The sequence below is a fragment of the Rattus norvegicus genome, chromosome 17 (assembly GCF_021556685.1).
Source record: "Rattus norvegicus strain SHRSP/BbbUtx chromosome 17, alternate assembly SHRSP_T2T, whole genome shotgun sequence".
NCBI classification, from domain to species: domain Eukaryota; kingdom Metazoa; phylum Chordata; class Mammalia; order Rodentia; family Muridae; genus Rattus; species Rattus norvegicus.
The window spans coordinates 67,375,114-67,402,064 of NC_141550.1; the positions used below are offsets into that span (position 1 = coordinate 67,375,114).

At 44.4% G+C, this 26,951-nt stretch overlaps 1 protein-coding gene across 5 annotated transcripts in view; it reads right to left on the reverse strand.

Moving 5' to 3' along the window:
* The window catches only part of Dip2c (Dip2 acetate--CoA ligase C), a 384,823-nt gene extending 381,328 nt beyond the window's left edge, over positions 1-3,495 (reverse strand). For 2 of the 5 annotated variants that reach the window (XM_087590742.1, XM_087590741.1), the window contains exon 1: positions 2,946-3,495. In XM_087590742.1, coding sequence (XP_087446868.1) covers positions 2,946-3,030 — 85 coding nt within the window. In that variant the 5' untranslated portion in view covers positions 3,031-3,495. 5 annotated transcript variants of the gene reach the window in all.
* Between the last annotated feature and the right edge of the window lie 23,456 nt (positions 3,496-26,951).

Here is a 26,951-nt window from a genome sequence, read left to right on the forward strand (position 1 = left end):
ATTTTCTTTCATTCTCCTCTTTGAAAATGAGCCCTGGAAATTTCATATATTTTCCTATAACACTTTCTGATATTCTGATAGTTGAATAAATAACATAATAACCAACTCTTCTGTTTGTTTGTTTGTTTGTTTGTTTGTTTGAGACATAGTCATACTATATAGCTCTGGCTGGCCTGGAACCTGCTATACAGACCAGGCTGGCCTAGAATTCAGAGAGCTGGTTGTCTCTGTCTCCTGAGCACTGGGATTAAAGGCAAGTACAGGCAAGGAACTTAACCCTCTCCATATAGATTTTGGTGGAAGATATATTGGGAAAGCAGTACACTGCAGTAATTCAACATTAAAAGTTATCCTAAGTTTTCACTTTGAAACTGAATATGTTGGGATTTTTTTTTTCCCAGATAGGCAAGGTGAATAGACACAGAGAATCTTGATCTTCAACTCCTAGGTTCCTATATTAGAATAGCAGCAATACTAGAAAACAAACTGATTCACCTCTTCCAGGAAAACAATCCTCTTGATTACATGACATGGAATTTCAAATGATCTTTTGTAAAGCACAACCAAAACTCAACAATGACAAAGCCACACTTTGTAATAAAGTCAAAGGTGACACAGCTAATAGATTGGGGTCTGGGATGGGGGAAGGGCAAGTTCCAAGGAGTAGCAGAGGCTGAACACAGTGACAAAAGGCTTTTCTTTCTTTCTTTCTTTCTTTCTTTCTTTTTTTTTTTTTGTTGTTGTAATTCTTTCAGGTCTCAACATAGCTAATATAAAAAAAGAAAATAAAAAAGGACTTCCTGAATACAAACATACATACACACCCCTCTAAGCCCACCTATTCACCAAGAAACTCATTGAGCCCTTCAAGTTCTATTACAGACACAAGGTGCTCACAGGGAATTAAGCTAGGTACACCTCATGTACAGTGGTTTTCCATACTTCTCTGGGCAGCAAGAAGCTAACACTCACTCTTCAGAGTGAACGATGATGACAGGTGACTGCTGTTGCCTAAAAACAAGATGGACAGCTACTTTCAACAAGGGGAGGGCAGGATATGTGGTTCCAGGCATTATGCGAGACTGAGAACAAATGTGAATTGACTTCCTGGTAGGCAGGGACCCTGCAGACAGGGCTCAAAGCAGGTGAGTTCAGATAGCTTCTCACTTTTCAAGTACGGGTGGGTAGAGACACATCACATTAACATCATGCAGACAGAGCAGAGAGGTGCTTGCTTTGAGTCAGAGCATGAATGGGAAGGGGTGCTGTAAATACAGGATACAGCCGATAGAACAGAGCTGGTAAACTGAGGGAGAGAGTCTATATGAAGCCTGACAAATCTCAAATGTTTCTTCAGAGCTACTTAAGAGAAATACACTGTCCGCACTGCACACCTCATCTGCCAGTTTCAATCTAAAGGATTCAGCCCTGCCTTTTCTGCCTGTGGATCCTCTCAGGAAAGAGTGATGCTCTCTCTTATCATCGCTAGCTGGTCAGAACAGAGGCAAGGAAGCACCGTCTGGGACACATTATCTTTTTACTTCCATTGGACTTTCTTCCCAGGGACTGCTCCCAAAACACCTTGAAGAACTCCAAATTTGGATTATAAGAACATGTCCAATCTACTAGAATCTGATAAGACAAGCAACATTACGGCCACCCGGTTTATATCCTTCTCCACTCTCAAAGTGTTAAAAGGGAAAACACAAAGTCAACGGCAGCTCCTCCCCATGATGAAAACTGGCACGAATGAATTTACGTTCTGGCTGCTGGCCCTCACAAACCGTTACAAAAAAAAAAAAAAAAAAGTTCGCCATGCTGAACTGCTCTAAATATTAATTCAAAGGGAAACAACGGCCCACTTCCACACCATTACACTGTAGTCTTCTCAAATGAGTGGGATGACCGCTAAATATTTATTATTAAACACATTTTGGAACTTTAGTGGAGTAAGAAAAAAAAACCTACAAAACCCAAGCTGAAACTTATGACAGTTGAGCACATGATGTCCACCATGAAGAGCAAAGACGAAAGCGTGTATAACTCTCCATGAAATCACAGTAGCAGAGCAGCCGCAAAGACTCAATTTCTCTATCCAACGCGAAGGGAATGAGGCATCGGACCCGGCCTGAGGAGGGAGGTGTTAGGGCTTTAACTCAACCGGCTCATCACAAACACGCCGGAACAATAGTACTACTATCTTCCTCCCGCTGACAGAACCGTGTGCCTGCAACCTCAGAGAGATCCAATCCCGAAGTCCACTGACAAGTTTCGCATTAAAATCAGGCCATTCAGAGGCTGTCCCCAAGCATGGAACGTGGTAGCAGCACACCACTGGTGCTGGTGGTGCTGCTGGTGATGGTGGTAGTGATGATGCTGTTGGTGGTAGTGGTGGCGGTGGTGGTGGTGCTGCTGCTGCCGCCGCTGCTGCTGCCGCTGCTGCAGCAGCTGCAGCTGCATCAAGGACGCGGCGCCTCTCCATTAGAGAAGAGCGTACATCCCTACCAAGGCCATTCCCCGTTAGCCCTAAAGGTTGCTCCATCTTGCTTCGTAGCCGGGATCCCCGGGCCCAGCTGCACCGCGCAGGGGGCATCGCGGCTGCACCGCGCCAGCTGAGCCTGGAGGGCGGGGGCCGCGACACGCACACGCGCGCGCGTGCACACACACACACACACATACACACATACACACGCACACACACACACACACATACACACACACACAAGCACGCGCGCACACAAGCACATGTACACACATGCACCCGCCCCGGGGCCACCACTCGGGGCCCGGGCCAGGGTCAGGGCCGGGGCCCCGCCATCCCCAGGCCCCGCGCGCGCCCTCCCCGGGGTGACAGCACGGCCCGGCCCGCGGGGCCCCAAGCGCGCGCCAGAGAAGCGGTGTCCGGGCCCGGCCCGGGCACGGGGCTAAGAGGGAATTGCTGTTACCTTCCGACAGCTCCAGCTCCAGCTCGGCCAGCCGGGCCCTCACCTCCAACGGCAGAGCCATGCCTTCCAGGCTGCGGTCCGCCATGCTCGCCGCAGACGCCCCCGCCCTGCCGGCCTCCTCTTTGTTCGCCGACGGAGGGCTCCTCAGCGGCCGCCGCTCGAATCCGGAGGAACCGCACCGAGGAGGCGGCGGCGGACGGGCGGGAGCGGGAGGCCGGGCGGCGGCGGGCAGGCGCGCGGGGATTTTCTCCTTAGCCTCCTCAGCCTCGTCAGTCTCCTCAGCGCCTCCTCAGTCTCCTCAGCGCCTCGTCAGCCTCCTCAGCGTCTCCTCAGTGCCTCCTCAGTGCCTCGTCAGTCGTCTCCTCAGCCTCCTCAGCGCGGCCCCGACCCTGGCGGTGGCTTCGCGCCCGGCTCTCTGCGCGCCTCCCCCAGCCGCCGGCTTCGGCCCCGCTCGGCCGGCACCGGATCACGGGCCCGCCCGCGGTCACGGCCACAGGGCTCTCTAGCTGCTCCGCGGCCGCCCTGCCCCGGCGGGAGCGAGCGCCGCTGCGCGCGCACCGGGCAACAAGAGGGCGCGCGCGGAGGGTGGGAGCGCGCGGACGTGCCACGGCGGCGCGCGCTCAGGGGGCGGGGCCTCCAGCGACTACTTCGAGAGCGCGCTCGTGGGACAATCTTGCGTTTGGCCCTGGGGGTCTTCCCAACCCCAAGGCTTAGGCTCCTCAAGACTCAAGGAGAAAAATAAAGAAAGGATTCTGATGCACACACTAGCCTACTTGTTAAAACTTCAAATGTCCTGGATCCTCGAGGGCTGATTTTTTTTAAAACACTTTTAAGAGGAAAAAATAATTTAAAAATAAATAGATAAAAACCAGCACGAGCCATAGATTGAGTACTAGGTTTGAAGTTTAAAAGCATGGATCTAGAACAGACCAGTATATGACCTTGAATCACACGATGTTTTGTCTAGACTTCATTTTCCCCACCCGTGAAAATAAATCGAGCTAGGTTGGGTCTGTCACACACTGTCCAGCCTTTCCTGAGACTGAGGAATGCCTGTTATGCATAAGGAATCTTCAACAAGTGTCTTCTCCCTCACACCCTATAATACCATGTCCCTTCTCCTACCTCCTGGGAGTTCTTTTCCCTTTGGTCATCACCTCTGATAGTATCAATGTCTATTCTGAACAGAGTCTGACTATTTGGGGACACTCTTGCATAGCCAGCTCTCTCCTGAATAACCTCACCTAGCTGCCCCCTGAAACCCCAAACACCATAAAACCAAAGGAAAAAAAAAAAAACAGAATCTCCTAACATTAAACATCCACCTGCTTTTTAAAGTATTTTATTCATTCTCTCTCTCTCTCTCTCTCTCTCTCTCTCTCTCTCTCTCTCTCTCTCTCTCTCCCCCCCTGCTCTTTTTCTTCTTTTATTGGATTTTTTATTTACATTTTAAATGTCATCCCCTTTCTCGGTTTCCCCTCCAGAAACCCGATATCCCACCACTACCACCCACACTTCTATGATGGTGCTCTCTTACCCTCCCACCTACCCCTCCTGACAATCCCCTACATTGGGGAATGGAGTTTTCACAGGACCAAGGGCCTCTCCTCCCACTGATGCTCGACAAGGTCATCCTCTGCTACATATGCGGATGGAGCCATAGGTCCAACCCTGTGTTCTCTTGGGACAGTGGTTTAGTCCCTAGGAGCTCTGGGAGGGAGTCTGGTTGGTTGATATTGTTGTTCTTCTTTGGCGTCCATAGGTTATTAAATTATAATAATAAGAGACATGAAATTGGGATAGTAGAAAGGTGGGGATGGATCCGGGAGGAGCTGAGGGATACGTTGTATGAGATTCTCAGATCCATCCCCACCTCTCCCTCCCCAAGAAGCCATCAACTGTCTGCAGGGATAGGAGCTCATTAGCCCTTTCCCATGGCATGCTAGAATGATGACTGGTTGATCCTGTGCAGGCAGCCACAGCTACTGTGCATTCGTGAGGTCTTGTCATGTCCAGAAGACAGTTTTGCCTGGCTCTTACAATCTTTCTAACCCGTCTTCTGTGATGGTCTTTAAGCTTTGGAAGTGGGGTTATGATATAGACGCCCTATTTGTGGCTGAGCACTCCACTGACATTTGTCTTCTCTGCTTTGATCATTTGTGAGTTTCTGTGTCAACCACCACACAAAGGAACTCCTCTGATGAGGTCAGAAGGCTGCAGTAGTCTGTGGGTAGAGAGAGACACAAATTTAGAGGGCAGTTTGATGCCTCATCCATTTAGCGGAGTAGTAATAGCAGGTTAGGCTCACTCCTGGAGTCTATGATCTCCCCAGCCAGATTTGCAGTAGCAGGCATATGTTTCCTCCTGTTAGGCGGGTCTGAAATCCAATCAGACAGCACTTGTGAAAGCGTGTGACCTCGATCTTCACACATAGCATTAATACCATGCAAGGTATTATTGCAGGGTTCATAGATGTCTACGATTGTTAAGAGCACGCACATGCACACATGCACACATGCACTCGCGCACCTGCAGGCTGCATAACACCTTCAAGTACCACGCAAGACAGCCAGCAAAGAAGAAATTCCCTGAACAGCATTGATGGATTCCGCCGTGTCCTGTGAGAGAGAAATAAGCCACTGGCAGTGATGAACTTGAAAAGCTGTGAGCCCCAGACTGCTGGTTCTTTTGGCTCTATGCTGTGTCCTATACTGTGATGCATGTCCATTGGTTTGGTGTTTACTCAAGAACATATTAAAATAAAGTAGATAGTGCTGGCGCGATGCTTGGCCTCATTCTTTACATTATGATCAATCCGATCACTAACTAAGAAATCTCTAGAGATCTCATTCTACTTTCCATGTTATAGATGAAAAACCTCGGGGAAATGAAACATAATAAAATCAGGACTGAAACCCTAGTCTCCATTATTGTCCCATAAGACTTTGTCTGGGCTTTTTTTTTTTTAACCTTACTTGTCTTTTGCTTATATATTGTTTCCAATTTTGTGTTGTTATGGGTTTTCTATGTGTGTCTCTAAACGTGTGTGTGTATCTCCTGCGTTTCCTTTGTTTCCCCCTTTGCTTGTTTACCTGTTTATTTTCTAAAGAAAGAGTAAAGGTGTGGAGTTGACTGCCTGGGGAGGTAGGGAGGACCTGGGAAGAAATGAGAGAGAAGAAACCCTCAGGATATATTGTATGAAAAAATCTATTTTCAATTAAAATAAATGAACACAATAATAACATGCCAAAGTTGTGAGGCGAAGTTCAGCAGCTCGTCTGCACAAGACAAGGACAAGAACAAGCCAGTCACCACCCTAGCATGGAATTAGAGGCCTTAATGAATCCTACCCTTAGCTAAGGAGCTATGGATCCCTGATGGCTTCTGGGGAAAAGATGGTAATTTTTCTTTAAAGCTGTGGTTTAACCCATACTCCACTGGATAGCCACATGCCAATGAGAATATGGGCAGAATGATTTGATCTTGACTGGTAACGCAACTTAAAAAAAGAAAGAAAGGGGGTTGGGGATTTAGCTCAGTGGTAGAGCGCTTGCCTAGGAAGCGCAAGGCCCTGGGTTCGGTCCCCAGCTCTGAAAAAAAGAACCAAAAAAAAAAAAAAAAAAAAAGAAAGAAAGAAAGAAAGAAAGAAAGAAAGAAAGAAAGAAAGAAAGAAAGAACAGCAACAAAAGAAAAAGAAAAAAGTTGAGGAGTCAGGGGGAAGGGATGGATCTGAGAGGAATTGGAAACAAATAATGATAAAAAATCTTGTATAAAATTCTCAAATTCGGGGCTGGGGATTTAGCTCAGTGGTAGAGCACTTACCTAGGAAGCGCAAGGCCCTGGGTTCGGTCCCCAGCTCCGAAAAAAAGAACCCAAAAAAAAAAATTCTCAAATTAATTAATAAAAATGTTTATTAGATTTTTAAAAAAATCCTAGTCTCTAAAGTAGAAAGTTCTGGTTTCATTTTACATTCCGAACAGTAAGTCATACCAATTAAATTTAAGAGAGGATGGTGTCAAGATAAAAGCATATATTCTACTTTGAGGAACTGTGCAGGTCGGGCTGGAAAAATGGCTCAGTAGGTAAAAATGTTTGCCATCAAGCCTGACAGTCTGATTCAGACTCCTGAGATCGCATGGTGGAAAGAGAGAACTCAGCAAAACACACACACACACACACACACACACACACACACACACACACACCCCTTCAAGAAATGTATAGGTCATGATTTATTTGTGAGTGTCGATCTCAAAGAAAACTTGGATTTGCCATTGGCTATGAAGGAGCTGACAGGTCTTCATTTCAGCAGGTCTTTGACTAACTACAAAATAGAGTGGAGAGGGCGTGTGCTCTTGGCTCTGAACAGTGTTTTCAATAACACGATATCCAACTTTATCAGGAAATTCTACCATTTCCTCAAAGTGATGATGTCAAAAAACCAAACTCATCTTACCCCCTGGCCCTCTACCCTGGCTCGTTATTTCTGATAATAACATTCCTTTCTCTTACGTACCCCTTCTCATCCCAGAGACCAAATTTCAATAGCCTCTGCCCATGCTATTTTTCCCACGGATCTTTTCCTCCATTTCTGTCCTGCTGATACAGCTCGAATCAAGCCTGGATTGAGAGGTAGAGAGAAGACTGGGGATAAGAATGGAGGAAAGAGAGAAGGTAGGAGAGACCCAGAGAATTGCTGCAGTTTGCAGGGCAGGGACTAGAGCCTGTTCCAGTGGCATTTAGAAAAATATCTCTCCTATACATCTGTGTTCAGCTGCAGAATTTTCCATGCTCATGAGGAGTGAGCCCCAACCACTTGTGTCTATGTTTCATTAACATTCCTTCATCTTCTCTGACCAGGACTCCGACCTGTATCGTAGCCATGTATAAAGTTTTATACAGTGACTCTCGGCACAGTCATATGCATCTACATCTCAGCTACTGAGAGGCTGAGGCAGGAAGACCCTTTGGCTAAAATATCTGTGGCCAGCCCAGCATGGGAGCTCACACCTTAAATCCCAGCCCTTGGGAGGAAGATCTCTGAATTCAGTTGTTTTACACAGTGAATTCCGGGAAAGTCAGAGCTACATAGTAAGGCCCTGTCTCTAAACAAGCCAAGGTTTGAGGCCGAAATAACAAAACCCTGTCATCTAATATTTCTCCCCCAAACAAATGCCACTCCTTCCATGAAGCCAAGCCTAATGTCACCTCTGGAATTACACACCCCTTTATCTATGTGTTCTCTCCGGGATTTGTAATTAATAGGTGTGACTTATCTGACAGCTAACTTATCTACAAGGCCAGCATTGGGTTGAATGGCAGAACAAGAAACATATTGTTTCTCCAAGAGTAGTCCTGCTCTGAGACAAGGAAGAAAGTCTGTCTGTGTCATCATGTACTGTTCCACTCATGCTCAGCCTCACAGAATGCATGACTTTGTATATATGCTACACACACACACACACACACACACACACACACACACACACACACACGTATGTGTTTATAGGTACAGAAGAGAAGACTGGTTCGAATGTGTATCGAGGCCTACATCAAGTAGCCTAGCTGGTATTGGTGAAGATGACTAGAATAGACTCTATTCTGTTGGCTCAAAAACTCTTCCAAAAGCCCCAACACTTCCCTCTGGCACCAGAGTCATATGTTTGGACTCCAGTAAGTCACCTTTAGTACACCTATGCAGAGCCCTTTGAGTTTTACTTAGGAAATGGTTCCCCAATCCTCAGCATCTTTTTTTTATTGGCTTTTGAGATAAGGTATTTGAAGCTCAACTGAGTCTCCACCTTGCTGTTCACCTGAGCTCCTGATCCTCCTTCCAAGGTCTGGGGTTATAGACATATTCCACTGTACCCTTTCATGCAGTGCTGGGGACTGAAGCTGAGGCTTGAGAAATGCTAAGCAGGCACTCCATCAACCGAGCTACATCCCCAGCATTATCACCACTCACTACAGCGTGGAGATCAGAGGACAGACCGATGGGGGTTGGTTGGTGGGTCCTCGAGATGGAACTCAAGTCACTGGGTGTAGTAGCAAGCGCCATTGCTCACCAAGTCAACCCATTGATCTATACCAGCGTTTATTAATACAATAGAATGGTTTACATTATCCAAGAAATGAACCTCTCTAAAATGAAGGCCAGGAGACTTAGCACGTGGGACACGAGACACGGTTCAGAGCATTTAAATAGCCAGGAAGAAGAAGGAAGAAGGAGGAAAAATATCCTCCTGGTTAAGGAGGCAGACTTGGGAACAAGGAGGTAAGGAAGACGTTTACTGAAGAGGCAGTGATATATACCATTGCAAGCTATCTTTGCCACCCACAAGTTTTGCCCAGACACCTCCTTGATGCAGTGTTTGCATTTCCATGAAGGGACAGCTACAGATTATCAAATTAAACAATAATTAATCATCATATCAACTAGTAGTAAAATACTTCTTTCCATATCTTAGCCACCAGTAGGTCACCATCTGTCTATCTACCAGGACTATGCCTGCATTCGTTGTTGTTGTTGTTGTTGTTGTCGTCGTTGTTGTTGTTGTTGTTGTTGTTGTTGAATTTCAGACCTATTCTGTTGAGGTAACTCCCTAACCTCTAACTGGACTTGGGATTTCAGCTAATCTGAGGTGTAAGGGAAAAGTAAAGGAATGTGTTAAATCAGAGTATGTTAGAGGAATCAGAGTATGTTAGAGGTAGCAGTGCTGGCCAGACAGGGTTTATTTATTCATGAGATCACTAACAAGGGAAAACGAAGGCTCAGAGTAACTGCTCCCCTTATGGAAGGGTATCCCAAACTGCATCCTGGCTTAAGTCTTACTGATGTTGCTATGATAAAATGCCATGACCCAGGCAACTTACAGAAGACTCAGTTTAATTGGTTTATGGTTCGAGAGGGAGATTCATGGTTCTAGAGGTACATGGCAGCAAGCAGCAGGCAAGACAGCAGGAGCAGGGAGCTGAGAGATCACATCTTTAACCATAAACATGAAGGAGAGCCATCTTCCCCAAACAGTGGCACCAATTGGTGACCAGGTGTTCAAATTCCAGAGCCTCTGAGGGACAGTTCTCATTCAAACCACCACACAGTGTGAGGTGATTTCAATCTTTCTCAAGGTAACAAAGAATTCATTCATTTTTCAGTTTTCCTTTTCATGTCCCGATGATTTTGTGACTCTTCTTTTTCTTTTGTCCCCCACCCTGCAAGGTCTTGGGAAGAGTTGGTTGTGAACCATTGTTTTTGGAGCTCTCTAGACACTTGAGCAATAAGTCCTATGGAGGGAGGAGGGTGGCATATTGCCTGGTGGTTGCAGGGTCTTCCTAAAATTCCAGTCCCATGCAGAACTATGCCCGGGAACTCATAGTTTGCTAAGGGTTCAACCCTATCTTAACAGATCATCAAAACTGTGTTCAGGCAAGCTTGAAGACAAGACAGATGTGGCATAAAGTTTGAGTTTAATTAATTGTCATTTAGAAAACAGCTGGAGATACTTGAATGAAACTGTGCATTTCAAGATCATTAGTATTGTTATGGCATCTCCACAGCATGCTTAGATAGATAATAGATTAGATAGATAGATAGATAGATAGATAGATAGATAGATAGATAGACAGACAGACAGATAAATGACAGATGACAGATAAATGATAGATAGAAAGATGATAGAGAATAGATAGGTTATAGAAAGAGATAGATGGATAGAAAGATGAAGGATACATAGATAGATAGATGACAGATAGATATAAGCATTATATCATATGCTGAATTACATGACTGTAACCACCTTCAGAGAAGTCTGTGTGCATCTCTGCTTCTGCTTTTATTACTGTTTTCTTCCGAAACAGTGAACCATCTGTGATTGTTAATTTTCTTTGTCAACTTGACTGGAGACACATGTGTCCGGGGGAGTATTTTTTCTTTCTAGAGAGGTGTAGCTGAGGAAGGAAGACCCACCTTAATGTGGATGACATCATCCTATTGCGTGGGGCCCCAGATTGCACTAGAAGGGATAAGGAGAAAGCTAGCTGAGCACCTGTGTTCATCTCTCTGATTCCTGACTGGAGATTCAGTGTGAACATCTGCCTCATGCTCCTGCCTCCTGTCATGCTTTCTCCGCCATGGTGGATTGTGCCTTCAAACTGGGAGCCAAAGTAAACTCTTCCCTAAACTGCTCCCTCTAGGTACTTTTGACATAACAATCAGGAGGCAACGAACGCGACACTCAGTCCATTTACCTAAGAGCAATTGCAGTAGCAAAGGGAGAGAAACCACAGATAATTCCATAGAGTCTGAAAGTACATTGATTTGCTTTTTTACACCATTTTTGCAAATGCTGAGAATTCAACTGCCAGTCAAAGATGTTTTCACAGAAAAGCAAGTTGTGAATGTGTGTCCTGGGCAAACCGCCTAAATGTTTCATTGTATATGTTTTCACACATCAAAGTACAATTATCAATGAGGTAATTATTTCTGATATTTTAGATAATTTGGTGGATTCTAAACCACTTCGGCTAATGGTGCTGCGGCTAACACAAAGTAGCAAATTATGTGAACATTATTCATGTTTGGTATTAGACTGTATGAATTTTCTGCAGCATATTTCCTTTGCCAATTATGATTGATTAATGCCTGATAATTAAACTATTGTCCAAATTGGAATTGCCAGAATTCGTATCTGCTAATGGCCGAGACAAACAACACAAGGATTTTTGAAGTAGAAGAGAAAAAAGTTGAGAGCTAAAATTTTGCCACTGAAAATCCACTGTGGGTAACTGGAGATGGTGGCACTCTCCTTTTACTCCATTAATTGATTGGCTAGAGAGGGCAGATCTTGCTGAGTTCAGGGTCAGACTGGTTTATATGGTGGATTCAATCGAGGCCAGCCAGGGCTAGCTATGCACTGAGACTCTACCTCAGAAAAGAAAAAAACATAGGGGGTTGGGAGAGAGGAAGAAAGGAAGGAAGGAAGGAAGGAAGGAAGGAAGGAAGGAAGGAAGGAATCCACAGTAGAGCTAGAAGAATGACTCATTGGACAAAGCCTCTTCACTATAAGTGTGAAGGTCTGAGCTTGGAAAGCTTTGGGGCAAACAAGAGACCCTGTCATAAACAAGGCAGAAGGTGAAGACTGACGACTGAAATCGTGATTGTCCACTGATGTCCATACACACTGTCATAGAATGTACATGCTTACCCTCACACACACGAACATGTACACACAAATCTACAACAGAGGGGGCTGGAGTGGTTCAGCCTTTGCCTAGCTAGCAGACAAGAAGCCCCAAGCTCAATTCCCAGCACTACTGTGAAGACAAAAAAAAAAAAAAAAAAAAAAGTCCACATAGTAGAAAGCAGTCATAAAAAGAATATTTTTAAATTGACCTCATCCCCTCAAAATGCAAAACAAACATACATACGAGTGGAATCAAGGGCACTCCTAGAAGCTTCTGCTCTGCCAAAAGAAATGTACCACAAAGTTCACAAGCAGCAAAGACGCTCTGTGAGGCTGAGAGCAATGTTTTCTGGTGGTTCTGTACTATTCCATCCCTACCCTCTGTAAAACATCTAGACCTCCATTGTATAAGAACACGCTCATCCAAGAACATCCAGGGGACTCAGGTCTCCCCAACTCAGCACCCAACCAAACAAGAAAATGAAACTGATCTTTTGACAGTGGGAATTGGGGCAGAGAGTGTGAGAGAGAATCAAGAGAGAGTCAAATCCCAGTCTGCATAGCAGTTGTATTTAACAGGAACGGGTCCATGCCAGTTTCCAAGTGTGTCAACAGAGTAGGGTAATGTTTCAGGTTGGATCACCAAGGAGAGGGAGATCAAGGTTTGGAGTGTATATGTCTCAGTGAACCCACTCTCACAGGTACATCAGGACAGGGAAAGAGAAGGAACACATCACCATGGCTCCATGCAAACACCAAGCATTTGGCCCTAGAGCATCAGTACACAGAGCCATCTGGGCAAGTAGTCAGCCCTGTGTTGTGGAGTAGTTACTCATTACCTGTCATGGTAGAAAGGCCGCTTCTAAAGGATGGGGGGCAGGGAGGGGGAGACGTACTTTCGTTAAAGATTCTACAGGTCTTGTTAACTGATTAGATTAAAAATGTCATGACTGTGAGAGTTGAAATGGTACAAACAGGACCCAAAATATCTTGATTTTCAGTGCCTGTAATAACCATCCATCCTTTGTTGCTCTGTTCCAACCTGATATCCTCTCCTCTGCCAGGTAAAAACCCATGGAATATATTAACTCAGCAGGCCACAAGCTTCCAGCAACCCTAAAGCCGAGAACGTCACCTGATAATATCTAAAACCTATAGCAGAATGTTTCCTTCTACTATAATTCATCTGACGTTTCTGCCTGTGTGTTGGGGAAATGTCTTGATTTGATTTATGATTTTTGGATTCCTCTCTTATGGCTGTAAAGGTTCACATTCGCCATAAAGTATCACAAAATTAACCTGTGTAATCTCGGAAATGAAAGCTGGACTTAAGTGACAGAGCATTGCGGAGGGGGGGTGTTTATTTTGTATTTATTCTTTTTTTTTTTTTTTGGTCTTTTTTTCGGAGCTGGGGACCGAACCCAGGGCCTTGTGCTTCCTAGGCAAGCGCGTATTTATTCTTTTTATAATCCACCAAGACAAAGAATTAAAGGATTTCACTTACTTTGAATACACCCATGATAAGTTTTAGACAGTGTTCAGACGTGTGCAACGTTTTACAAAGTCACTAGTATAAATCACTCTGATTCCATCCAGATTGGTTCCTAACCTGGTGTAGGGCCTGAAGCCCAAGCATAAGGCTGAGGATGGTTAATATTCTTTATCAACACGAAAGAATCTAGAATTACCACAGAACACACCTCTAGGTGTGTTGGTCAGTTTTACCAGAAAGTTTTCTTTTTTACTTCTTCATTATTCATCCTGCCCACTGCCCCGCTTCCTGGTCACCTCCTCCCACAACCCTTCAACTATCCCCTCCCTTCTCCTCTGAGTGGGTGGCCCCCTAACACTTCAAGTTTTGGGGTGATGAGGTTCTTCCTCTCCTACTGAGGCCAGACAAGGCAGCCCAGTTAGCAGAACATAGCCCATGTACAGGCAACAGCTTTTGGGACAGCCTCCATTCCAATTGTTCAGGACCCACATGAAGACCAAGCTGCACATCTGAAACATATGTGTGAGAGGTCTAGGTCCAACCTGTGTATATTCTTTGGTTAGTGGTTCAGTCTCTGAGAGCCCCAAGGTTCCAGGTTAGTAGACTCCGTTGGTCTTCCTGTGGAGTTCCTATCCCCTTAGAGGCAGGGGAGACCTATATCCCGAGTGTGGGTGGAGCCATTGCATGAGCTAGGATCCCGGACTGAAGAAATAGAAGACTGTAAATTGAAGAGCAACATTAGCCTCTGTCTGTGTCCCAGTTGCAGATAGATGACCAGACAACCATACTTCTGTTTCCATGCCTTCCCCACCATGACGGACTTTCCCCTTAAAACTGCCCCCCCCCCGTGTTGTTCTTTATAACAATTTCTTATTTTTTTTAACTACTTATTTATTTCATATATGTGAGTACAGAAGAGGGCATCAGATCCTTTTACAGATGGGTGTGAACCACCAAGTAGTTGCTGGGAATTGAACTCAGGACCTCTAGAAGAGCAGTCAGTGCTCTTAACCACTGAGCCATCTCTCCAGCCCCTTAAAACAATTTCTAGTTGTGTGTGTGCGTGACACGTGCTCTGCCCATATGCACACACACATACACAAATGCACATGTGGTAGAGTGCATGTTTGAAACACACAGCAGAGAACACTTTGGGGAGCTGCCTCTTCCTTCCGACCTTATTGAAGCAGGGTCTCCTCTTTCTGCTGCTGTATAGGTTTCTATACTCCAGGCTAGCTGGCCCACAAGATTCTAGACAGTTTTCCTGTCTCCACTTCCCATCTCATTAAAGGAATGTTGATATTACAGACACGTGCCATCCAGACCCATTTTTTTTTTAGTCGAGTGGGTTCTGGAGATCAATCTCAGGCTGACAACCCTGCATTGCAATTACTTTTACTTGCTGGCCCATCTCCCTTCCCCATGAACTGCTTCTGCTGGGTATTTTGAAAAGCTAGAGAAAAGTAATCTGTGTAAGACCCAGATGTAAACAAAAGCTGGTGAATTGGAGGAGACAGGATGCATCCTTTAGATGTGCCTAATGGACACTTCAATATAAAGCATTATATGTGTGCAAAAGATCTAATTCAATGACGTGCTCTGTCCAGCTGCCCGTCATAGGACCTTTGCCTTTGAATGCACTGTGTGGACGCTCACTGGCCCACTGCAGGAGTCAGTCGCTAAGTCTATTCTGTCACCAGTGGTGCTCACTTATGTTTCCTCTCTTGCATTTAGACCTTGGGCCAGGTTGGGGATTTAGCTCAGTGGTAGAGCACTTGCCTAGCAACTGCAAGGTCCTGGGTTCGGTCCCCAGCTCCGAAAAAAAAAAAACAAAAAAAGACAAAAACAACAACAACAAAAAAAAAAACCTTGGGCACCAGTGTGGGCAGAAGGGAGAGCTGCTGGAGTATTGTAGCTTGGAACAGGAGCCTACAGATTCCTTATGGGTATGTCATTCCTTAGCTCACTACCCTGCCTCTGTCATGGAGACAATATAAGATAATGCAGAGCTCCTGGATTTGCTCTCTCGGTTCTGGCATGTCCATTCCCAATGGGTGATAAGAGAAAGTGCCAACTTTTGACCTTTTACCTAATACCAGAGTTAAGGACACAGTCTCCTTGAGGATCTGGCCTAAGGTTGGGGCCAAAACATGGCCATGCATACAGCTCTCAGGGTTCTCAAACAAAATGCTTGTACTAGTCAACTTCAAACTCCCACAGTGAATGGAGAAAGGTACCGAGGGGATGGCAGCTTCCCAGTAGCTGGCCCCAATATGAGAGACTTGGGGCATTTATCTAGTTAGAACAACTCTCATGGCAGCCACCATATGTGTGTGTGTGTGTGTGTGTGTGTGTGTGTATGTGTGTGTGTGTGTGTGTGTGTGTGTGTGTGTGTAGGTGTACATGTGAGGATGTGTGTATACATACCTGAGCATGCACGTGGAAACAGATGTCAATGGAGGGGCCGTCGTCCTCAATCGATTGATGTCTGCCTTGCTTTTTTGAGACAAGATTTCTTGCTGATCCTAGAGCTCACAGATTAGGCTAGATTGGCTGATCATCAAGCTCTAGGAAGCCTGTTGTTTCCAGTCCCAGGGCATGGATTACAGGTGCATGCAACCAGCTTTTCACATGGGCACATTGTCCTTATGCTTATTCAACAAGAACTTTACCAACTAAGCCATCCCCCAGCCTTTGAGAGCATCCTCTTTTCCAGAGTCAGTAGCTTCATCAAGGGCTTCACTAGCTTTCATGGTACAAAAGATATGCGTATAAACCACTACAGAATAAAGCAGAATTAATGACTGCCACATGAACAATCTGTCTCTGGGGAAGGTCAAGAATGAGGAAGTTGTTATAGAAAATGTGTTAACTCTGGAGCTGTTGCTTTGATTTCTAGACCACATTTGTGACTGCATGGAATCTACTCTAAACCTTTTCATAGTAAAGTGGTGCCCCTCTCTCTCTCCCTCTCCGTCTCCGTCTCCGTCTCCCTCTCCCCTCCCCTCTTTCCCTCCCTCCTCCCCTTCCCTCTCCCCCTCTCTCTCCCTCTTTCTCCCTCTCTTTCTCTCTCCCCCTCTCCTTCTCTCCTCTCCTCTCTCCCTCTCCCTCTCTCCCCCCTCTCCCCTTTCTCCTCTCTCCTCCTCTCTCTCCCTCTCCCTCCTTCTCCCCTGCTCTCCTTCTCTCTCTCTCCCCTCCCCCTGCCCCTCTCCCTCTCCCTTTCCCCTCCCCCATCCCCTCTCATCATCATAAAACTCTAAACAAAATTTCTCTTAAGAGCAAGGAGGACCAGAGTTTAGATCCCAGCAGCCATAAAGTGAGCTGGGAGCTGCAAGCCTGCCTGTAAATCCCAGCTCCAAACTAGAGGGTCACAGTGGCTTACAGACGTCCAGCCTAGCAGAGAAAATTTGTCTCAAAGGAGTAGGTAGAGAGTGATAGTTGAGGATCCTCGATGACCTCTTTTGGCCTCCATGCACATGCATTGGAAGCATGTACCCACATACACATGTGAGCATACATTCATAGACATGGATGCACACGTGTAAATAAATTAATTAACTAATTAATAAAGCTTTAAAATAGACAGCAACTAAAGAGGAGGTAAGATAAAACAAAGGGGTTTAAAGATCGAAGAAGACATGAGTATGTGCACAAATTACAATTTCAAAGAGCTATATATCTCTAAGAAAGGAAGAATTGAGTCAAAACAGCACAGGACATTGATGGAGTAGAACACAAATCAGACAGAAATGGAGTCAAATGAAAGGAATGATTTTTAAGATGTATTTTACTAGACAAAATATTTTAAAAACAAAGAAGCAGAGCGCTGCTTTTAAATGCTGCAGTGGAAATTAGATGTGGTGGTAAATTCCCCAGTGCTACCACACCAGAGTGCCACACATCAGTGGTTTTAAATAACACAGTGTATTGTCTCATTCTGAGAGTGAAAAAAACCTAAGCCAAGATGTCAGCGGGGCTGTATTCTCTGACATCAGGGGGCCAATTTTTGCTTTTCTCAGCTATTGGCAATTTTATAGATTCCTTGAGTTTTTTTGTCTCTATCTCTGTCTCTCTCTGTCTCTCTGTCTCTCTGTATCTCTCTCTCTCTCTCTCTCTCTCTCTCTCTCTCTCTCTCTCTCTCTGTTAGGATAATACATCTGTATGGGAGGGTAAATCAACACATTTCTGCACATTCACATAGAAACTAGAGGTCAACCTTGGGTATCATTCCTGGGAATACTGTCCTTGTTTTTTGAGACAAGATTTCTTACTGTGCAGTAACTCACCAAGTTGGCCAAACAGGGCAGCTACCAAGCCTCAGGGATCTGTCTGTCTGTCTGTCTCAGCCAGCCTCCCCAGCACTGGCGCTTGGTGTTACAAGTGCTCACCAGTAAACCTAGCTTTTTAAAAAAATATACTTTTTAAAAATACATTTTGCTATGGATTTGGTCTAACGCTTGTATTATGTTAACCGGGTCCCCAAAATTGCATGAGAATCTGCACATAAGACGCTGGGGTCCCTGCCCCCAGTTGATTTTGATTGGTAAATAAAGTTGCCAGTTGCCAATGGCTGGGCAGAGAGACAAAGGCGGGACTATTAGGATTCCTGGGCAAGGAACCAAGGGGTGGGGAGTGGGGGGTTGAGAAGGCAGGACAGAAGACAGCAAACATGTAAGAGTCAGAGAAAAGCTGCCCCAGCCCACCCCATCCCCCACTGGGTCTAGGGCAACAATGATGGAATATAGATTTTAGTAAGTAATAACTCAGGAATTTCGGAGAGGAGGTGTTAGCCACGTGGAGGTTTGGGGGAGGCCCAGCCATTGAATTTATGCAGAACTGAGAATCAAAACTTTCTATATTGTAAGAAAGTAATATAACCACTGAGCTATACCCTCAGCTCACAGCACATCTTTTGGCCGTTCAATCATTTGCAGTGGAGTCTCTGTGGAACCCCAGTTGGACTGGAACTCACTATTTAAAACAGGCTGGGCTCAAACTCACATCTTTCTGGCTTTGCTTTTTCAGGTCCAGGAATTTGTTTCCATGCCTGTCATACAATGCAACTTTTATTAGTATGTGGTTCATAGATAGCCAGGTAAACGAACTTCTTGGTTCTGGTCCCTGAGTAGTCCATAGAAAGACCCTCTCTTGCAAGCCTCTATCCTGTCAACAGACAGAACTTGTGCCCCATACACACTGTCACCCCAGAGAGAAAGAAGAGATAGCACCATCTGTTTGTGCCTGCCCAGTTTCTCCTTCATTCCCAGCCATTAGGTAAGTTTTCTGGGGCACAGTATCTTTGTATATGTGCATGTGTTTATAAATTAATTAATTAATTAAAAGGGATTAAAATATTTCATACAGATGGACGGCTTCCTGTATGTGGAAGAAAGCAAGAGGCATCAGGAGATATCTTCTTGGAAAAAAATGAGACAATTAGAACAGAAATTGATAGAGGAACTCAAATAATTACCTTAGCAAGAGCAATGAATGGCCTGTTGTAAAGGATGGGGTGAAATTACATTTGGTTACCAAATAAAGAAAAACAGTAACCTAATAGGCAGAATACAGCGATTATCTACAATCACAATGCATTACATTGCCAAGTTCTGGACATGATAATGCAATAATGATGTAGTATTCATTCGTTTGCTTGGCTTTAGGCCCATCATGTTCCTCTGTTGTCTCCCTTCCTTCCTTCCTTCCTTCTTTCCTTCCTTCCTTCCTTCCTTCCTTCCTTCCTGCCTGCCTGCCTGCCTGCCTTCCTTCCTTCCTTCCTTCCTTCCTTCCTTCCTTCCTTCCTTCCTTCCTTCCTTTTCCTTTTCTGTGTATCTTTCCTTGGCTTCATTTGAATCAGTCAAACAATATTTTTGCATCCTGACTTAATTCATCTAGGCTTCCTTATACATCTGTTTTAGTGTCTTGCTTTCCTGGTTCATTTCTGTTGCTTGTAGCACATGGGTAAGTTGAGAGAAGAGGTTCCCAGCAGGCCTCGTGACAAACACCTGCAATCCCAGTGCTCAGGAGGCTAAAGTGGGAGGGCACAAGTTTGAGGGCATCATATTCTACATAATGAGTTCTGGTGTTACATAGTTTAAAACCATCCCCCCCCCCAAAAAAAAAACAAAACAAAATAACAACAACAACAACAACAAAAAGCAGAGGTGGAGAGGAGAGGAAGAATAGGAAGGGAGAGAAGGAGAAGCGAAGGGAAGGAAGGGAGGGTAGGGGAGAGGAGAGGAGAGGAGAGGAGAGGAGAGGAGAGGAGAGGAGAGGAGAGGAGAGGAGAGGAGAGGAAAGGAGAGGAGAGGAAAGGAGAGGAGTAAAAAGGAGAGGATGGGGAGATAGAGCAGGAGAAAAATCATCTTAAACACAGCATGTTGGGATTGGTTCTAATGCTTAGTCTTAATTTGCCTCCCAAAATCATATGGGAGTCTGCATGTCCAGAGTCAATATAGACCTAAGGGCCAATGGCTGGGCAGGGTGAAAGAGGCTGGACTTTTAGGATTCCTGGGCAAGAAACACGGGGAGGAGAGAGGAGTCACCACTAGAGGGGAGTAGGATGGACCATGGCAAAAGATGGGGAAGCAGAGAGATGAGAAGTAAGAGCCTGTCAGCAAGTAAGAGTCAGGGAAGCTGCCCCAGGGCCACTCCCCTGCTTGGGTCTGGGGCAGGAAAGATAAAATATAGGTTTAGAAAATGTTAACTCAGGAATAGCAGAGGGGAGCGTGTACTAGCAGGGAGGTTTAGAAGTGCCCAACCATTTAGCTAGTTAGGCATATCAAAATTAAGCTCGTGTGTCTGTGTGTGTGTGTGTCTGTGTGTGTGTGTGTGTGTGTGTGTGTGTGTGTGAGAGAGAGAGAGAGAGAGAGAGAGAGAGAGAGAGAGAGAGAGAGAGAGAGAGAGAGAGAGAGAGAGAGAGAGAGAGAGAGCTCAGTACAAAAGCATGGTGGTGCATGCCTGTAATCTCAGTACTTAGAAAGTAAAAGCAGGTGTGTTAGAAGTTTACAGACATCCTTAACTACATAGCGAGTTCAGTGGTAGCCTGGGTTATGTAACACTCTTTCCCAAAAAAACAAAATGAAGGAAGGGAGAGAGGGGAGAGGGAAGAGGGGAGGAGGAGGGGGAGAGGGAGATTCCCCATTCTAGAGATGATAGGTCCAGGGGCTTCACCTGCTGATGGCCTTGTTGAAGATGTCCTGAGGCAGGCTATCACAGAGCAAGAGCCAGGGGGAATGCAGGCTCATCTCTTCTAGTCTCTCTTTCCTTACAAAGCCCCCAGGATCCAATCAGTGGCTCTGACCCGAGTACTTCCATAATCCTAATCACCCCTAATGATCTCACCCCCAAACACCCAATTAAACACTGGATTAAGTTTCTACCCTCTACACAGCTCCAGCATGAGCCTCATAAGAAACAAGCTCTCTCTCACATCTGATGTTGTTGATTGTACATCTACATCAGATCATATATGTATATACATTAGAATTATCATTTGTGTGTGTGAGTGTGTGACTGCAGTGTGTGTATGTGTGTGTGAGTGTGGTGTTTATACAAGCCTTGGGTCCCTTAGTCATTCTCCATCTTGGTTTTTGCTGTTGCTTGCTTTTGTGTTTTGAGATAGTCTGTTGTGTTTTATAAAAAGGTAAGGAGAGAAGGAATATGTTTAGTGGATGTGTAGTCAGGTGTGGGGGAAGGGGGTGCCTCCTCAGGCATACTGAGGCATCCCTTTCCCATGAGGAACCAGCCACAAGACAGTATAGTATAGAACAGAATCTATTCAGGGCATGGGGAAGAGAGTTGAGAGGGTAGCAGAGACAGAGAAAGGGGGGGAAGAAGAGGAGTAGAGGCCGGCCATGAGCACCTGGAGAAAGGTGGGGGAGGGGAATGAGGTGGGGGGAAGGGGTGAGAGGATAGAATGGGAGCAAGAAGATGAGAAAGGACTGTTGCCAGGTAACAGTGGGGCGGAGCCTAGACAAAATGCTAATAGAGTCTCACAGTGTAGCGCCAGACTAGCCTCATACTCACAGAGATAGTTTGTTTCTTCTAATCCCAAGTGCTTGGATTAAAGATAGACACCTATACACCATGCCCAGCTTTCCACATTGGTTTATTTTGTTTGTTTGCTTTTGAGACAGAGTTTTTCAGTTTTACATGGGGCTTGCTGATTAACGAGCTAGCCAACATGCTCCAAGAATCCACTGTCTCAGCAACAGAGAGAGAGAGAGAGAGAGAGAGAGAGAGAGAGAGAGAGAGAGAGAGACAGACAGACAGACAGACAGACAGACTGACTGACTGACTGACTGACTCGGGTTTTCATGCTTCACTGGCCAGTTTCCCTTAACTATCTTCTTCCTCTGGGTGTTTTCGAGACTTCCTCCTCACCATGCACAGCTGCTCACACAGAGATTCCTATCCCTTGGGAAGCAAAAGGAAGAGGTCTCTGGATTTTGGTCATCCTGAACTTCAAGAGAACACTTCTCATTCCACTTCGTCTTTGGTTTAACAGTTTGACCAGGATGGACCCCGGGATTGCTTTCCTTGTTTTCATTCGGCCCTGGCTGGCAGGGACCCTTGTAACCTAGATATAGGTTCATGGTGTGAAAGATCCTCCTTAGACAATTCTAACTTCCTATTTCTTTTTTTTTTTTTTTTTTTTTGGTTCTTTTTTTTCGGAGCTGGGGACCGAACCCAGGGCCTTGCGCTTCCTAGGCAAGCGCAATACCACTGAGCTAAATCCCCATCCCCCTAACTTCCTATTTCTTGATGAAATATGCTTGACAGACTTCAAGAAAGCATTATCCGTTTCATCTGTATTTTCAAATTCACTGGCATAACATTGTTAATGCCTTTTTTTTTTCTTACGTATGTGCGCATGGCTACAGTGACAGACCCTTTTTTGTATCCCAGGAACAGTATTTGTGCCTCCCTCTAATTTTGATCAATTTTGATCAGCTTGCTGGGAACAAACCTGGTTTTGTCTCAAAGCTTCTCATTGGATGATGATTGTCCCACAGCTTCTTATTGGATGCTGTGATTGCCCCAAAGCTTCTCATTGGATGCTGTGATTGTCCCAAAGCTTCTCATTGGATGCTGTGATTGTTACCAAGCTTCTTATTGGCTGCTTCTCTGACTTTCATGTCTGTGTTTTAAATGCTGCTCGTCTCTTTATCCTTCACATTGTTTTTCCTTTCTGGTATAATTTGGCATCAACTTTCAAAATCTTACTTGATGGCTATCAAGCATATTCATTGAAGTGTATTTTTACATTTATTTAGTGTAGGTGTGCTCACAAATTCATGCCATGGCATTCATACATGTCATTCAAAGGGCAACTTAGAGGAGTCAGTTCTTTCTTCCCACCATCTGGATCCTGGAGATCAAACTCAGGTTGTTAGGCTTGGCTGCAAGCATCCTTATCCACTGAGCCATCTTGCCTCCGAACTTCACTAGTATTGGCCTTTCTTTCTCTCTTTCTTTCTTCCTTCCTTCCTTTCTTCCTTTTCTTGATTTATTTAGTATACAACGTTCTGCATGTATATATGCCTGAACAAGAGGGCACCAGATTTTATTACAGATGGTTGTGAGCCACCATGTGGTTGCTGGGAATGAACTCAGGACCTTTGGAAAAGCTGCCAGTGCTCTTAACCTCCGAGCCATCTCTCCAGTCATTTTGACTTTATACCTACCTAGTTGGTAGCACTGTTATTATTGTTTCGTGACTTGTATAGAATAACATCCTTCATTTATAAAGGGAGCAAAGCATTTCCAGCTACCTTTTTGTTATTGGTGTCTCCCTTAACTACATGGATTTCCAAACACTTAGGTATTGTTTAACTCTTTGTTGTGATTTTGTTTTGTTTTGCTTTTGTATATGAAACCCAGGCTGGCCTTGGGCTCACTATGTAGCCCAGGCTGCCCAGATGTGAAGTGGTGCAGCTGGCTCTCTCAAAGCACTTTCATTCGTCCGTCATGGTCGTACTTGACATACTCAATACATGGTGGGAAGTATGTGTTTTCTTGACTTGGATACAGTATCTAACAGATATTTCTGAATCTCCTTATTAATTTATATTTGATCACTTTATATTTTAAGTGACTAATTTTCTTACTTGATAACTTCTATAATGACGACTATGATGACAGGAGTATACTGGGGTTTTCCTCTTTAATTGAAAGTCTGCGAATTTCTCCTCAGAAAAGCTACTCCAGGGACATCAGTTGAGGACCCCAGCTGTGCCTAAGTGTCAATCATTTGTAAATGATCTATCCATTTTCATTAGCCGATTTTAAGGTTTTATTGGTCTTGTAATGTATCCACTGAGCTTTAACTTTTTGGTTATTTTTCATTTCTAGAACCTGTATCACTTTTTATAATGCCATGTTTCCTGACAAGCATTTCGAGTTTTCTTTTATTTCTTTAAACATGACACGTTTGTTTCTGAAGACACGTCTAGTAATCCACTTTGGAGAACCCGGACTGTCATGTTTCAGTTAAAAACTTTAAAATTACGTGTATGTGTCCATGTGTGCTCCACATGTATGGAGGTCGGAGGGCCTTCCCTTCTCACCTTCCTCCACGTGGGCCCTGATGCTAGAACCAGGTTATCAGATTTAGTGGCAAGGCTTTGCCCACTGAACCAGCCCCGTGTCTCCTGATTCTCATTCACGTTGTCTCTGCCTGTGCCGCAGCACCACTGCTGTGAGTGTCTTTGCATTTGTAAGTTTGTAAATTTGAATTTGTAATCCTGTAATTTTTGTTAGTCTTTGAAAATGACTGTCAGTCACCCCAATTCTGGCATGGCTATGCTGTTGAGAAAGAATACACATTTCTTCTTGGGATGTTAGAAGTACCAACAGCCACAAACAGCCTAGCCTAAGTCTGTCGCTGACTTGTCCTTAGTTTCTGAGTTGCAGATATTATGAACCTGGATGCAAGACTATCTGAAAGCTGGTAAGACCCCCAAATCGAATTCCATAAGTTTTCATGTTTTCTTCCATGGAATATTTTGTCACAATCTCTCTTGGTTGGAATAGAGAATGAGCTTAGATGTGGCTTATTTTGTTCTGTGTGTGATTCTCATTGGGGCATCCCAACTTAATATCAGGACTATCTCATCTAAAATCTTAGATATTGCGCATGTCTCTCTTGTCTTAGGGGAATATATACCTCAAATGCAGGTATATTTATATATCATATATAGATATATACACATATATGGTATGTATTATATGTATATAATGTGGTGTATAGTGTATAGCATATAGTATATAATATAATATTAGCAATACATGTATGTATTACATATTATATATTATATATGCACATGTATCTGTAACTCAAATATAGGTATAGAAAATGCTGTCAAGATATTAGACCCATGGATGATCATGTGCACTTATATATACACATATTCTATGTACATGTATGCTTATAAATTTTGTGAATGGCTTTCATATAATAATTTGCTGTTTCGGGGTTGGGGATTTAGCTCAGTGGTAGAGCACTTGCCTAGCAAGCGCAAGGCCCTGGGTTCGGTCCCCAACTCTGAAAAAAAGAAAAGAAAAAAAAAAGAAAAAAAATAATTTGCTGTTTCTATTGTCACTTGAGATTTGTGCCACCTTTTTATTTGGAACATGATCCCAAATATCCCCAGCTGACTTTGAATTTGATATATGGCTGAAGATAGGTCTAAATTTCTGATCCTCCTGCCTCTACCTCTGGGGCATTAATATTATGGGCCTTTGGACTGTTAAATGGTGCTGGAGATCAAATCCTCAGCCTCATGAATGCTAGGTAGGTTAGGCAAATACTCTGCTAATTGAACTACACCCCACAGCTCCCAGGATTCCTGATATATAAGAAAAGTTTAATGTGTCAAACAATCTTACATAACTTCTCCCATTGTTTTTAGCTGAGAAGATTATCCAAAGAATCCAATCTGCCGCTTTTGGAAACTCGAAGCTACTACTTAACCTCAGACTATTTTTATATGCTACTTTTATTAAAAATGAAACTTGAATAAAAGAAAAGGTAAGCAGACACCAAAAATGGGGAGACTGTCGAATGAGTCATGTAGGAGAACGATGGAGAACACAGACAGCAACTCTCTCAGGGGAAGATTTCACACACCAGACAGACTTCCAGCTTAGTCTCTCAAGTAGTGAGAACAGAGAAAAACCAGTGACCACTTCAGGAAAAATGATCAGCAGGTGGCAGACTTGGAAAGGCAAGGGAGGATGACACATTGGAGAGTGGGGGGGGGGGTGCCATGAAGCCATCCCTTTGTAGACAGAATTTCAGGGTGTTCAACACTGGTGGCTGCTCTTATGACATTCCTCTCCTCTGTTCCCTTCACTGCTGATCTGACTCTTGACTTCATTTCCCAATTTCAGTCCCTTCCCTACCCACCAGATCTGATGGTAGGACTTGATTTCCTAGCATTGACTGTGAATATTTTCAATGAGTCTTACTCTTTGTGACCTGATCTCCTTGGCTGGTTTTAAAGCTAATACAAAATCCTGGTACCTCCGTTTGAACCTCTATAGTTCTCCTGATAATTGATGGTCCTAACCACTAACATATAGGAGAGATGAAGACATGTGGGAGAAGATGATGCTGAATTTAAAGCACGCCAAGGAGCTGGGGATGCAGCTTTACTGCAGTAGCATGAAGCCTAGCAAGCACGAAGCCCTGGGTTTGATCTCTAGTACCCCATAAACAAAGGCTGGTTAGTGGTGGATGCCTGAAATCTCAGAAGGAAGATTAGAAATTCAAAGTCATAGTCAGCTACTTCAGTCCCAAACCATCTTGAGAAACATGAGACCCTATCAAAAGAAATCAGTTGAAGTTGAAATACCGAAAACCTTGTATGTTACAAGCTATACAAAATTTATAACCTCAGACACTTATAATAATTAAAGACAAGAAGACTCAGTATATGGAAGTGGACTGGAGTTAAGAGTGCCTACTGCTCTTGCAGAGGACCTGAGGTCAGCTCTAAGCACTCACATTATCACCTGTAAATCCACACCGGGGGATCTGACACCCTCTCCTGGCCTCCACTGACACCTGAACTTACAAGCACACACACACCACACACATACATATAGATACATACATACATACATACAGAATTTTAAAGGTCTTATATAAAAATGAGAAACTAAATGGTCCAAGAAATAGCCCCTGGGGGGAAAAAAAACGAATTGGGGTTGGGGATTTAACTCAGTGGTAGAGTGCTTGCCTAGGAAGCACAAGGCCCTGGGTTCGGTCCCCAGCTCTGAAAAAAAGAAAAAAAAAAAAAAAGCCCTGGAAACCACCAATATCCC